The 14,483-nt window shown below is 33.7% G+C and overlaps 2 protein-coding genes across 2 annotated transcripts; both read left to right on the top strand.

The window, feature by feature from the left end:
• Positions 1 to 358: 358 nt before the first annotated feature.
• LOC109814780 (uncharacterized) lies at positions 359 to 6,262 on the top strand. Its single transcript, XM_020379291.3, has 9 exons — positions 359 to 1,069; positions 1,549 to 1,803; positions 1,910 to 2,221; positions 2,456 to 3,085; positions 3,170 to 3,238; positions 3,646 to 3,813; positions 4,120 to 4,336; positions 4,443 to 4,787; positions 5,709 to 6,262. The coding sequence occupies exons 1-9, from the start codon at positions 503 to 505 to the stop codon at positions 5,801 to 5,803; spliced, it is 2,658 nt and encodes an 885-aa protein (XP_020234880.1). The 5' UTR covers positions 359 to 502; the 3' UTR covers positions 5,804 to 6,262.
• A 3,298-nt stretch (positions 6,263 to 9,560) lies between these two features.
• On the top strand, positions 9,561 to 14,199 carry LOC109788477 (seryl-tRNA synthetase / serine-tRNA ligase). Its single transcript, XM_020347212.3, has 9 exons — positions 9,561 to 9,816; positions 9,896 to 9,966; positions 10,035 to 10,196; positions 10,291 to 10,396; positions 10,910 to 11,103; positions 11,595 to 11,698; positions 11,782 to 11,965; positions 13,238 to 13,417; positions 13,753 to 14,199. Exons 1-9 carry the CDS (start codon positions 9,684 to 9,686, stop codon positions 13,960 to 13,962), a joined length of 1,344 nt encoding a protein of 447 aa, XP_020202801.1. The 5' UTR covers positions 9,561 to 9,683; the 3' UTR covers positions 13,963 to 14,199.
• The last annotated feature ends 284 nt before the right edge of the window (positions 14,200 to 14,483 follow it).

The raw sequence follows: 14,483 nt of genomic DNA, 5'->3' as shown, positions 1-14,483 counted from the left end.
CTTGATGATTCATTTTACAATTACATCAAAATAAAAATACATTTAAAAAAAAAAAAAAAAAAACTAAACCAAACACGGCCGGCTAAAATTTTATTTAAAAAGAGAAAAATATTGAATACTACTACTAATAATGAGTCCAAGCATTTTATAATTTTCCGGAAATAGTCGACTATGTACTTGTAGTGACATAAATCCTAATTATTTAAGCAGGTGTAATTCTCAAATGAATTATAAAGGGCCATGATAAGTTGATAGGTGAATTTCCAAGACAAACAAGTAATTTTCTAATAAAGTAAATGCATCGTATTTTTACTTATTTATTCCATGATTAGCATTAATCATTCACATCACACACACACACACACCTGAAGTAATGCGACTGCGATTACATTTACACGTGATGTAGTCAAGTTAACCATAACATAACATAACATAACAATTTTCGGTAACTGAAACGCCAAAAGCGTTTATCGACACCGAACGAAAGAAACGCTCGGAGCCAATGGCGGAGGAGGAGGAAGACGACGAGAGCTTCGGCGACTTCACGTTCGCGTCGTTTCCGAGTCAACCAACCCAAAACGACACCAATCCTCTCCACGACGACGTTTGGAGCGACTTCGTGAACCATTCCAACGGCCACCTCTCGAAACCCTCCCACCCGTTCCCGGATCCTCCCAAGAGCCACGTAAACGACGCCAACGCCGCCGCCGTTCAGGCTCCGAAGAAGCCTAACGGAGCTATTCCGCTTTCGATCTTCGGCGAGGAGGAGGAAGAGGAGCAGCAGAAACAGGAACCCGCTTCCGCTGATGTTTTCTCCAACGGTGCTGCTGCGAAAAAGGGATCCGATGCGAACGGTTCCGTTGGAATCACTGATTTGATTTCCAGGTTGTATAATCACAACGGATCGGTTTCGGTATCCGATGTTGCTGCTCCGAATCCAAGCGCCGATGGACCAGCGAACTCGAACGGAAGCAAGTTGAATCCGGATGAGGAAGAGGATGAGGATGAGGATGGGTGGGAATTCAAGTCTGCGGAATGGGAAACTGGAAACAAGAGCCACGATGTTAAGGTAATAGTAATACACGGAATTTATTTCAGGTTGTGGATTATTGAACTTGAAGCTTAAGAGATAGTTATATGATTGATTGATCTTTCCTTAGCTTCAGATTTGTTAGTGGATAAAAACGAGGTTTAGGAAAGCTATGTAGTATGTATGTACTATACGAATTATGTGATTTTTTTAGAAGCTTCCCGTGGTTGGAGCAAGGGCTGACTGATTTAATTGTACTGAGATGAGAGCAATTGTTATGCATGCTTGAATTATGTGCTGGTGTAGTAACTTTGTGTCTTGAAGTCGTTTTTGGCATTGCCGATCGGGATCTATGATTTGAAGTACATTAAGGGGGTCGGGGTATGCTCTTGGGCTAGAGATTGATTTCAATATCTCATCACATTAACACTTATGCTTAATATGTCGTTAAATTATTTAGAGTATATTATTCATGTAATGAATTTCATTTGCCTGATAATATGCATTCTATTTTAAAGGCAGAAGTGCCAAAGCACGATAATGGTGCTCTTGATGTTGGGACTCTGTTGGATTCATCCATTGGGAATGGGGTTTCTGACAAAGCTGGTGGGTGGAACCTGGAGTTTGAGTTCAGTCCAAGTTCTGCATCACAAGGTCATATGAACCCACAGCAGGTTCCAAAAGGTGAATCGAATGATGTTGGAACTGGGTTTGCCATGTTCAATCAAAATTTTGGGGAGTTGAGTGCAGGGTCAGGATCAAATCAAAATTTGGTGAGTTGTTTTTACACTTATAATTTCCTCATTTTGTGTCACATTGTTCATTCAGATTATTGAGAAATGTCCATTAGCACAATCTGATTCGTATTTGTGGTATTAGGAGGCACCAAAGAAAGCTGACATTTATCCCACTAATTTTGACTTATTCAAATTTGATGGTGCAACTTCCCATGGTACTATTGATTCATCTCTCACATCAGTATCTCATCAATCTGATGAATGGAACTTCGGATTTAATTTCAATTCTAGTTCTGTGGGTGAAGACAGTCATAGTTCAGAGTCATACTTCAAGACCAAAAACAATCAGGATGATAACAAAAGCAATGCTTCCCCAACTAATATAAATGTTGATTCAAATGTCAATTTGTTTGAATCAGGGAGTGCTGTTTCAGAAATCGGAACAAAACACGAGGTACTGAATCAGTTTGATATCATATTTTATATATCATGTGATATTGTATAGGTTTTATTTCTTAAAAAAAAGGATATTAAATCTTGATTTTTGAGTTCTAACTTTGGTTTCAAAGACCCAGAAATTTTTTCATGAGTTTGTCTTATGACATTGTTTTATTTAACACTCAACTAAGTCTTCATACTTTTTAAATTTTAAACATGTTGTCCTTGTTACTATTCTTTCTCTTTTCAGAAGCCCCTAACAAGCTCAGAGAATCGTAGGGAAGCCTTGCCTTTGTCAATTTTTGGTGATGAGATACCAGATAGTGATGAACATCCCGTGTCTCAAGATTTATCTCCCTATACACCAACATCCCCAGTAAGGAACAACACTAATAGCCCTAGTTCCAACTTATCTATCAATGACATATGGAATTTATATAATCAAGCTGAAAACCAAACTTCTCATAATGTGGCTCCAAAAGCAAGTGAAAATCAGATTCATGCCTCCCCTGAAGTGTCAGGCTCCAGTTTGGTCACTGGTGATGATGACTTCTGGGACTTTAAGGATGCTTCAACTGGAACCAGATCTTCCCATGAATTTGAGCAGAAAACTTCTTTAAATCATGCGCAAGCCAATGAGAATGGGTTGCAGTATTCCCCAACAGTTTTAAATTCTGATTTGACCAACGCTGATGATGATTTTGAGGATGATTCATGGGAATTTAAGGATGCCATCTCTGGAACAGGAAGTCTGGATCACATAGATTCACCACTGACACAATTATCAACAAAATTAGAGCAGATTGATTATGTGGAGTTTTATAGCGAATTGAAGGATGAATTGAGCAATTATGTTCTGTTCCATCTTCAGAATCTCAAGGTAACCAGCCTTTTGTGGTCTTTCTTTGTTAGACAGTGCTAATACTTACTGGCCCTGACATTATTCATAAATTAATATTCTTAGGAAACTCAAAATGTTGCTGCTCTTTCGGGTGAAGAAGCCAAAGCCAAAGCTCTTAAGGAGGAAATTCAGGTCAATATATGAACTATTTTGTTGTTATCTATTTCCCAATCTAATATTGTTGTTTTTTGCTTTTGGCTACTTATTTTTCCCTTACATTAGTAAATATAAAACCCTGGGAAGGGGATAGGTGAATAGGATTCTCTCCATGTGGGAAATGGGAGAATCTGGAGGTAGGCCTGGCTGAATTTGGCACAAAGCTAGCAGAACCCCAGACCTAATGGCTTGCCTGTGACTTGTGTTCATTGGGTCAAAGGCCCCCCATCAAATATGATTGAGTTGAGCTATTAGCAGTATGTTATTGTGAATCTGGTTTTCTTCTGCTTGTGTATTTGTGTGTGGTTATTATTTGCTTGTTATTAATCAAATGGACAAGTTATTAATAGTTTCAGCATTGTTTCTACTCTTTTCTTTTGTAGGAATACTCCAAGATACTGTGTCAGGATAATATGAGCATCCCCAATGAATATCTCTCAGAGGATTATTGCCCGAGAAATGTCCACTTTGATGAGCTTTGTGAAGTTTTGAAGGATGCTAAGTTCCAAACTGTTGAGTCAGAATACCAGCTAGCATCAAGGTTGTTGGCGGTATGTCTATTTCTTGAAAATATTGAGTGTTTTATTTTTCAAGTTTTATTCTTTTGCTTGTACAAATAGTACTATATCTGCTGGAGGATTTTGATAGTTTCAACTTTCAAACAGAAATATATGATTACATAACTGATTTAGACATTTTTGTCAGAGTGATGTACTGCTATTTATCCTACTATTAATTTGATGGATAATTGTTATATTTTGTTGTGTTATTTATAGATAACCTTCTTTCTTACTGGACTATTCAGCTGGACAACACTTATTATTGCATGATTAGTGATTACATTTGTATTTGAATAGGCCGAGAAGGATATTAAATCAGCCATGGAACTTTTGAAAGATACAGTATCAACTTTAAATATTCTCAAGCTGGGATCAAGAGAAGTACAATCTATGTATCTTACCATATGGTCCAAAATAGCCTCTGTTTGTTCTCAAGAGCTGAAACATGGTGCTTATGTTTGGAAGCAAGCTGTACTACAAAATATCCATGACCAGATATTATCTAACCGGAAAGGTAAGCTACATGATTATGTCATGCTTAATTGTATATGTTGATGGTGTAGATGAACTTGAGGAGTCTTGAATAACCTCTTACTTTTCTGGGGGTGGTGTGTTGACAGGTGTTCAGTATATCCTTGCACTCGGAGAAATTTATAGGGTGGCAGAAATTATTGGAGCTTCAGCCAAACTTTACAAACCCTGGATGTTATCAGGTTCCCTAGATCCTAAAAGTTTATGTGCCCTTCTGAATGAGTGTTATAGCATATGGTTGGATTCAGGACTTGAAGAAGCTCTTCTGAGTATATCAAATCAGAATAACATTGAGCCAGATGACATTTCAAGGGAATTAGTTGAATCCATCAAGTATATTCACGAGCTTGATGAGCATGCACTTCAGAGCTATGTCATCTCTGGAGAACAAACTACTTGTCAGTTGTCCGCCTTGTCAGCTGGTTTCATACCAGGTATGTGCACGATAATCTTGACTTTGAAATGTAAGTGATAATATTTTATTTATAATTTATGTTTTTGATGAAAAAGAATTCCATACAAATTGTCACAACTCGGTATGTATAAAGGTGTGCAAATGCCCATTAATAGTGATTAGGCAATATAAAATCTTTTTAATCGTGAAAATTTCCCATGTGTTTTAGTATTTGATATTGATATTTAGGACACTTCAACTTAGCTACTTTAGCCATTTGCCGCATAGAGCCACTTTAGTGAAATCTTTTCTTGTTAGCTAAACAGACATGATAGCAGTTGATCTGTTGAACTCTCGCTTGTTCTCCGATGATATTATCATGGAGTGGACCTGCAGGACTAAATTATAAAAAAAACACCTGACATAACCAAAAAAAATGAAACAAAATAGGGTGCAGGTGCTGCAGGATCAATGTTGGAACGAGTCTTTCTGCATTATGTTATATGTTGACATCTTTTTAACACCAATTTACACTTTCCTTATTATCTGTTTGGATTGATAGCTACAAAGCTATGCTTTGATTGCTATTATTAAAGGTTTAATTACTCTTTTGACCCTTATAGTTTCGTAAAGTTTATCTTTTAGTTCATATAGTTAAAAACATTTCATTTTAGTTCCTATATTTACCATTTTTATTTTCTTTTACTCTTTATATAAGCTTTACTATTTAGTTCTTATACCAATAACAACAGAAATTAAAAAGGAACAAAAAAATAGTATGTATAAGGATTAAAATGAGATGTTTTAAACATAAAATTTATGAACTATATTCTATAAAGGTAATTAAATGATGACGAAATAGGTATGATGTTTTTCATTCAAAAATGGATTGGTGAAGTCTCAACACGTACATGATTTTTTGGCCTCGTAATTTATTTTCCACATGATTTTTGTGGATCAGGGTTTAATTTGGTGTCATGGAATGGGAAGCATTACTTCGTCAAGCTTGCGAACTTGTGGATCAATCTAATAAGTTCAGATCCTCCCGAGAAGTAACACCTGCCAATTCAACTATGTCTCTCACAAAAAGGAGAATATTCCTTTCGATTTTTCAGTGTGTTGTTTCGAGTTTAAGAAAAATCAGTGAGATTGTGGCGGGATCCATTGTTTTGTTAGTGGGGCGAGGCCTCTGGCAGCAGTTGTAGCGAAAGGAATTGTGTATGGGATGCAAATCATGCTATTGAGTCGGATCAAGCAAAGTCACCGATTAAGTTCATTCTTTCTTAAATAGGTTACCATTCTTTCAGGGGAAGCTTTAGAACAATAGCCAGATGTTACGGGTGTAAGATGTATTACTAGTGATAATTGAATTATAGTACTGCATAGAGTATAATTCTGGATACGATCCAGTTATGCAGAGGGAATGATATTGCGTAATTATCAAAGATACTGGTGTTGTAAAGTAACTGGGATTCTTCCCTTAACAATATTACACAATAGTTTTTTTTGGCATGATTTAAATTATTAATAGTTTTAGCAATGACCACTAACTACTTGTCGGTGACAATGAGAGTGTAAGCTGTAATGCATTTGATGTGACATAAAACCCGTCATTCTTACCAATATAGAAAGTATTTTGGGGATTATTAGACATAGAGCTTGGATTATAGCCCAAATAAAAAATTAAAATTATAATATTAAATTTATTTTCTGCAAAATAAATGAACTAAATTGAATAAAAATAAATAGTTTGACAGAAATCTAATTACTTCAAGATTTAAAATTCAAATAAATTATAAAAAAATATTAATAAAACTTGATTAAGAAAACCTTTTGCAAAATTAATGAAAATAAATCGAATTGAATATATAATTAGTTTTTACAAATAATTGATTTGACAACTAAAAATGAAACTCATTGATTTTTACGTTTCATATATTTTAATTTTTAAATTTAATTTTATAAGTAATATTTTTAAATTTAGACCAAAACATGATAATAAATTTCAGTTAAATAGTGTTGTATTATTCTAAATTGTATTCGTTATATTTTAATATTTAAGGAGTTTTTATATTTGTTTTAAAATAAGTATTAATTAGTATAAAGTTTTAATATATTGATTTTTGTAACCATTCAAAGTCTATTATTGAATCCTCTATGTTATATTTCATTAACCGAAAATTGAAATTATAATTTTAAAATGATATATTTAACAAAAAATTTAAGTTACAATGACATTTAGAAGAATAGTGTCCGGATGAATAAATTTGCTAGCCTCCAACTCTATCCTAAACTGAAAGAGAATCATAATATATATATATATATATATATATATATATATATATATATATATATATATATATATATATATATATATATATATATATATGGGAGCATATTAAGTGAGAGAGAATTTATTATGAGAGATGCGAGAGTTAAAATATAACTCTTAGATTAATCAAGTGAGAGGAAATTAATATAAGGGTTATATTTTAACCCTCTCATCTCTCATAATAAATTTTCTCTCACTTGATATGCTCCTATATATATATATTGTGTGCCAAGAATTAGACAATAGAAGATTCTAAATTTGAGTGTCTATGATTAACAATAATGAAGGAACATTGGGGTTAAAATGAAAAGCAAATAAAGAAATACAATTTGAAGAATAAAAAGGAAGTTCCAACTCACAATAATTTTCATCAAAAAAGTTTTGTTGTTGTCATTGTTTTAACAAATGGGATACTCATTTACTTTTATAACTGATTGTATATTATTGAAAGTCTATTTTTGGAACCAAACTTATAACATGTATCAACATTCTCTCTCCTTCCAACTGAAGTTATAAGGAGTAATTTCTATATCAATTGAATCCGTGAAACTCATGTACTCTTCTAACTTTTTATATACTATTGAGTATCTATCTTAAAGCCTACAATGAGTAATTTCTCTATCAATTGAACCTATTTGACGTAATTTTTATTGTTGATACGATTTTATAATGTTTCAAATATGTTTTGATTCGATTAAAAGTGAAATATATCGTTATTATTTGGAAATTTTTTTTATTATTGTTTACCTTTTGAAAATAATTACATTCATGCTACTAACCATGATTTTACACAGCAAATCATTCAATTCAATGATACCTAAAACTTGTGTTTATGTCTTATTTTTTAATTTTTTAAACAACAAATTCCTTATTTATTAATATTCTAAAAATAAAAATACTAATCATTATTAATATTATCCATGTATCACACATGTTATCTACTAGTATATATGAAGTTTACTAACTTACATCACCTATTTTTTTTTAAAGAGTAAATTAGTAACTTACACTTGAGTGTATTTTAAAAAATATTATAATTATAATTTATTAATATACTTCTTTTATTGTATGTTAATAAACGTGGTAAGTATTTGTTAACCATGACAATATAACAATAAATCAAAGTTGAAATCATAAAATATAGATTTGACTCTTCTATAGTAATTTTTTTATTTTATGAATAAAATATATTTATAATTATTGATTAAAAATTTAACAATAAATATTATAATTAATCTTATATTTTATCTTATCATAATTATCAATCGTTAATTTCTTAATTAATATTTATGAATACATTTTATCTTTTAAAGATATTTTCATTATTGTCAATTTTATACATATAATATGTCATTAATGAGAGAAAAAATACAACTAATCCCACTTTAATATCATCAATCAATGCAAAAAATCAATTATGTTGGTAAGTTTATTTTTTTTACACCATCCTTAAGGAATTGTTTTCACTAATTATATACATATCATTAATAATTAGGTATTATATTTTTTTTTTCATAAGCATAATTTGTCACAAAACTAACGACTAATGATTAATATACACGTGTATGTATTATATATATATATATATATATATATATATATATATATATATATATATATATATATATATATATATATATATATGAGGGAATTATAATTATATTGGTTTAATTTTTACTAATATTACATTACTTAATAACTTTATATTAAATGTAAATTTTGTAAGTCTAACCGTTAGATTGAAAATTCATATCACTTTATATGTATATATCAAATTTTGTTAAAATTGAACAACAACTTGAAGGTAATCAAAGTGTTTATATTTTAGTATATTTTGAAATAAATATATTACATTAATTTTGTTTTATAAGAATGAAGTATCAAATCATCTTGGATTAATATAAAATTTTGTATATATGATCTAAGAGTAAAAAACTTAAAATCTAATGGCTGGATTTACAAAATTTACATTTAATATAGAGTTACTGAGCAGTATAATACTTAGTAAAAGTTACATCGATGTAATTATAACCCTCCTCGTTATATATATATATTATTAAGAAAATACTTTTTTTTTCTTATTTCCATTTTTTTTTTATCATTCAGACAGTAACTTATTTCCAAAATTAAAAAAAGATGCGGAAACAAAAATAACGCATAGTTATTATTTCTACATTTCAGTTTTAAAAATAATTAAACTGAAAGTAGTTTTGATTTTCTTTGAAAAGCTTCTCAATTTTTTTCTCCTTTTCTTAAAAAAAAAATTAAAACAAAAAATTCTAAAATATGTTTTCAAACGTGATCTTATATATTTCACTTATAGCCTTTAAGTTTGTAACTTGCTTTTTTATTATTTATTTGAGAATCCCCTTTTAATTTTCTCATTTCCCCTAATTTCGGGAGGCAGAAAATGAAGTAAAATTGACTAACGAAAATAAAAGAGTCCAGTCATAAAATTCATTATTATTAATTTCATTTCGTTTTGGGCGAGTGAAGAAAACATAAAATAAAAGAACCCTTTGTGTTGTTAAGCTGCGAAACCCTGTCTCTGATTCTTACAGTGTGAGTCGTTGCGAGTGAAGAAGGCAAGGCGGCGTGAGAAGCATGTTGGACATCAACCTATTCAGAGAGGAGAAGGGTCACAACCCTCAACTCATCCGCGAATCCCAACGCCGTCGTTTCGCCAGCGTCGAAATCGTCGATGAGGTCATCAATCTCGACAAAGAATGGCGAAAGCGTACTCTCTCTCTCTCTTTCTCTTCTCTCCGACCAATCGAATCTCCCATCAATGCCGTCTGTCATGTATGCTTTTTCAGGTCAATTCGAATTGGAGACTCTCCGCAAGGAATTCAACAAGATCAACAAGGAAGTCTCCAAACTCAAGCGCGTAAGTGTCTTCGTTTAATTCTGAATGAATTCATTTCGCCAATTACTGAATGTTATTGCGCGTGTTAGGCCGGCGAGGACGCTTCTAAGTTCATCAAGGAATCGGAGGAGACCAAGAAATCGATAGCGGAGAAAGAGGTTGAAGTTCGGGAGACTCTCAACCTCTTGAATTCCAAGTTGGAAACAATTGGAAACCTCGTCCACGACTCCGTTCCAGTTAGCAACGATGAGGTTCGTTTTTGTGTTTTTTTTGTATGTGTGTTTTGTTTTAATTCTGCTAGTGATTTATGTTTGAATTAAAATCACGTGGTCTTGTATGCTTTAGGCCAACAATGTCGTGGTTAGGTCGTGGGGGGAGAAAAGGGTGGAGCCTAAGCTAAAGAATCATGTGGATCTAGTTGAGCTTCTCGGGATAGCTGATACAAAGAAAGGTTTGAATTTATTCTTCTGGTGTTCAAGTGGTTATTTATGCTTCTAGTGCACAATGAAAGGTTTGTGGGGCGGGGGCTTGGGATCTGACTTTTTAATTTTGGAATTGTGTTGTGGTTTTTTGTCATGTTCCATGCGAGCATGCAATTCTGTGTCAGGATGTTGCCATTTTCTTCTTCATGTAATTACAATAAAGCTAGCATTCAATTTCACTTAACACTTTAGCAACTATTAGTCTACTCCTGAACCTTTTCATTTTGTATGATTGGCTTGGCGATTGCTATAGTACATGTTTTGAATAGTGTCTGTGACCCAATCTTGGTTGCAAAAGGTATCGAGTATTTTGATTTGTAATCTTTGTGGCATAAAAATCTAATATTGCAGAATACAACGGAGCACTGTTGCATTTCAGCAGTGCTAGTCATTGCTTTCCATAGTTTCTGCATTTCTGCTCCTATCTTCTCTACATGCATCATCATAATCATTTACATTAAGTTGCTTGATATACATAATAGGAGCTGATGTAGCTGGAGGTAGAGGTTTCTATCTAAAGGGAGATGGTGTTCGTCTTAATCAAGCTCTCATCAACTTTGGGCTTGATTTTTTGGATCAAAGGCAGTATACTTTATTGCACACTCCTTTCTTCATGAGAAAAGATATAATGTCCAAGTGTGCACAGTTAGCCCAATTTGATGAAGAACTTTATAAGGTAAAATTGTTTAGAGAGTCCATTATCTGCCTATTGTCATATACAGTTTGTGATTTTTAAGACCTCAATAATGGTTATGTATATAATTTATATTTATATTCTCTGACAAAAAAAATAATGCCCATGTGTTTTGCTGATTAATATCCATAATATTTTAACGCCAAATTGCCAATAGCCTGATTGTATTGTATCATTTAATGTTACTAATGCTTAGGTGGTGTTTTGTGTCTTTTCTCCTTTCCATTTAAGTTTATGTTTTAATTTATTATGAAAAAATTGCCACCTTGTTTTCATTCTTTTTTTTTTTTTTTTTTGTGAAGAAAATGGGGAAAGGAAGACCATTTTCTCCATAAAACTCTGTAAACAGGGAGCACAGTAAAGAGAATGTGGTGTTTTTGTAATTTTTGTTATGCTAGGTAAATAAAAATAGATAACAAAACAAATGCCACCTTGATCTTTTTCTGAGGTTATATAAGAAGTTATTATTTTAGGTGACTGGTGAAGGAGATGACAAATACCTGATTGCAACAGCAGAGCAACCACTCTGTGCATATCATTTAGATGATTGGATCCACCCTACCCAGCTACCACTAAGGTAATATGAATTTGGTGTTACATGTTAACATTGAAACTTGGAAGATTAAGCTGCCTTTAACTCTGGAAATATGCTTTTTGCAGATATGCTGGATATTCATCATGCTTTCGGAAAGAAGCTGGATCTCATGGTCGAGATACTCTAGGAATATTCCGAGTTCACCAATTTGAGAAAGTGGAGCAGTTTTGTCTCACTAGCCCAAATGACAATGATTCGTGGGACATGCATGAGGAAATGCTGAAGAACTCTGAAGACTTCTACAAAGCGGTATGATACAGCCACACTGCCCCACATTAAGCAATTAATGTTTCAAGGCCATTCTCTTTATGAGTTCAAAGTTCAAATAAATATATAATATATAATTTGAAACAGTTACTGAATCCCAGGGTACCATTAACTATAGGATATAATCATGGATGTTCTTTGACATGCCAAACATTTCTAACCACAGAAAACTTTAATGTATCTCTTTTTAAGTTTTTTATATCCACAACTTCATTGTACTTGTGATCATGGTTGTCAATCTCTAGTGACAACTCGTAAACTCGTACGAGTTTACGAGTTTACAAGAGCTTACCTGTACAACTCGGAGGTAAACTCGTTTTTTAGTGAACTCGGAGCAATCTCGGTAAACTCGGGTAAACTCGTGTAAACTCGCGAGACTACCTCCGATATTAAGAGTTCACCATTTTTTTTTTTCACTTACACAAAACGCACTTTTTGTGTTGTGGGTTAGGGCACTTTGTCTCCTTTTCTCCTCTAACCTCCGCAGCGCCTCTTTCACGACTCTTTTCTCTTCTCCACGCCTCACCTCAGCTCCTGACCTCCGTTCCTCACCTCCGCGCCTCAACCACCTCCTCTGCGCGACACCACCTCCGCGCGCGACACCTCCTCTGCGCGACACACCTCCGCGCGCGACACACCTCCACGCGCGACACACCTCCTCTGCGTGCGACACACCTCCTCCGCGCACACCACCTCCGCGCGCAACACCTCCTCCGCGCGACACCACCGCTCCTCACCTCCGTTCCTCCGCGCGCCTCGCCACCGCGAGCGCAACACCTCCTCCGCGCCGCACCACTGCTCCTCACCTCCGTTACTCATGTGATGTCTTAGTTTTTTATTTGTCTATTTTTAAGAACTTGTGTTTTGTCATTTGTGTGAACTTTTGATCTTAAATTTGTGTTAAGAACATTTATTATTAATGTAATTTGCTATTTGGGAGTTAAAATATTCAATTATTATGTTATTTTTATTTATTTATTTATTTATTTATTATTGATTAATCTCTTACGAGTTTACGAGACGAGTTTACGATACGAGTTTACGGAGCCTCCACGAGATTACGTAAACTCTCGAGATTGACAACCTTGCTTGTGATGACTGTTTGCACTCGGTATTTTCCAAGTGACAACTTAATGTTATCTCATTCTATTTTTGATGGATATCACTGGATGTAGATTGATCAGACCTAAATTGACTGCATTCTTCCCCCAAGTTTTATTTGTTTCTCATGTGATTAAATTTTATTTACCGCAGTTAAACCTTCCATATCAAGTTGTCTCCATTGTATCTGGTGCTTTGAATGATGCTGCAGCAAAGAAGTATGATCTAGAAGCATGGTTTCCAGCCTCTCAAGCTTACAGAGAGCTAGTGTCCTGTTCAAACTGTACAGACTATCAGGCCAGAAGATTAGAAATTCGATATGGTCAGAAAAAGGTCAGTAATGCCTAATTTCATTATATTGATGGGTTCAATAAGCATTATTCATTAACTTGATGAAAAAATCCATTTCCATTTTTCAAAAATGAGGCCTTGTCTAATAATGGAAACATCTCTTGATCTGCATTTATGAAATCCATTCTGCACTGAAATTTCTAGTTTGTCACTTTTTTTTTACAAGGATTGTCTCATCCAAATTTTATTAGGCAAACAAGTAAATTTATATTTTGAGAATAATCACGAGTGATGATTGTTAAGGAGGCTAAGATGTTCCATGATTAAATGCTCTTTCATAAATTTAACCGTTAGACTTTGCATGTTACCTGTTGCAGAGCAATGAACAGTTGAAGCAATATGTTCATTTGTTGAACTCTACTCTAACGGCTACTGAGAGGACCATTTGCTGCATACTAGAGAACTACCAGAAGGAAGATGGGGTAGAGATACCAGAAGTCCTCAGGCCATTCATGGGTGGAAAGACTTTCCTGCCTTTCAAGAACCAACCGTCTAATGAAGCCAAAGGGAAGAAATCAAAGGCCTAATTGCATTTTAAGTCAGTGATATTTATGAAGAGTTTGTTCAGAGTTGTAGGTTATGATGACCCTAGTTATTATCCACCACACACTGTTTAGACTTCCTTTCTCTCCCTTATATGACTAATAGTAAAATGATTTTGAGGAGCATGCAAAATTTTTTGGCCAAAGTACACAGCATGGCATATTCTGTAATTCATTAATCTAAAAAACTTGTGCTTAATTGCATTTTGGTGTTTTTATTCATTGCGAAATTGTTGACCATATGGATCAGATGTCCTAGTTTTGCTTGAAAGGATGAAACACACGTCAGAATGTGTTTATTTTCGTTGCTTTCTTACTAAAGTTTGGTTATTTTAGATAGAGGTCATTAATTGGTTCGATATAAATGTTTTTCCTCCCTGGGGTTACGGGAATAATTTGGTCACCGTAGTAGAATCCTGTCAAAACGAGTTTCCAGTTCAATTTGAGTGCAATACAAGTATAAGGAAGTTCTGGGTATTGGGATTAGAATTCTGAAGTCTGCATTG

This window comes from Cajanus cajan, chromosome 7, assembly GCF_000230855.2.
Source record: "Cajanus cajan strain Asha chromosome 7, NIPB_CcT2T_4, whole genome shotgun sequence".
NCBI classification, from domain to species: domain Eukaryota; kingdom Viridiplantae; phylum Streptophyta; class Magnoliopsida; order Fabales; family Fabaceae; genus Cajanus; species Cajanus cajan.
The sequence above is the reverse complement of the archived record's forward strand: the minus strand, read 5'-3'. Positions and strand labels throughout refer to the sequence as shown.

Excerpts from the sequence above, each read along its gene's own strand:
- LOC109814780 (XM_020379291.3), top strand. The coding sequence starts at position 503 with ATGGCGGAGGAGGAGGAAGACGACGAGAGCTTCGGCGACTTCACGTTC. Across the intron at positions 3,086-3,169 it reads TCCATCTTCAGAATCTCAAG|GAAACTCAAAATGTTGCTGC; the intron begins GTAACCAGCCTT and ends TAATATTCTTAG. Across the intron at positions 3,239-3,645 it reads CTCTTAAGGAGGAAATTCAG|GAATACTCCAAGATACTGTG; the intron begins GTCAATATATGA and ends TTTCTTTTGTAG.
- LOC109788477 (XM_020347212.3), top strand. The coding sequence starts at position 9,684 with ATGTTGGACATCAACCTATTCAGAGAGGAGAAGGGTCACAACCCTCAA. Across the intron at positions 11,699-11,781 it reads CCTACCCAGCTACCACTAAG|ATATGCTGGATATTCATCAT; the intron begins GTAATATGAATT and ends TGCTTTTTGCAG. Across the intron at positions 13,418-13,752 it reads TTCGATATGGTCAGAAAAAG|AGCAATGAACAGTTGAAGCA; the intron begins GTCAGTAATGCC and ends TACCTGTTGCAG.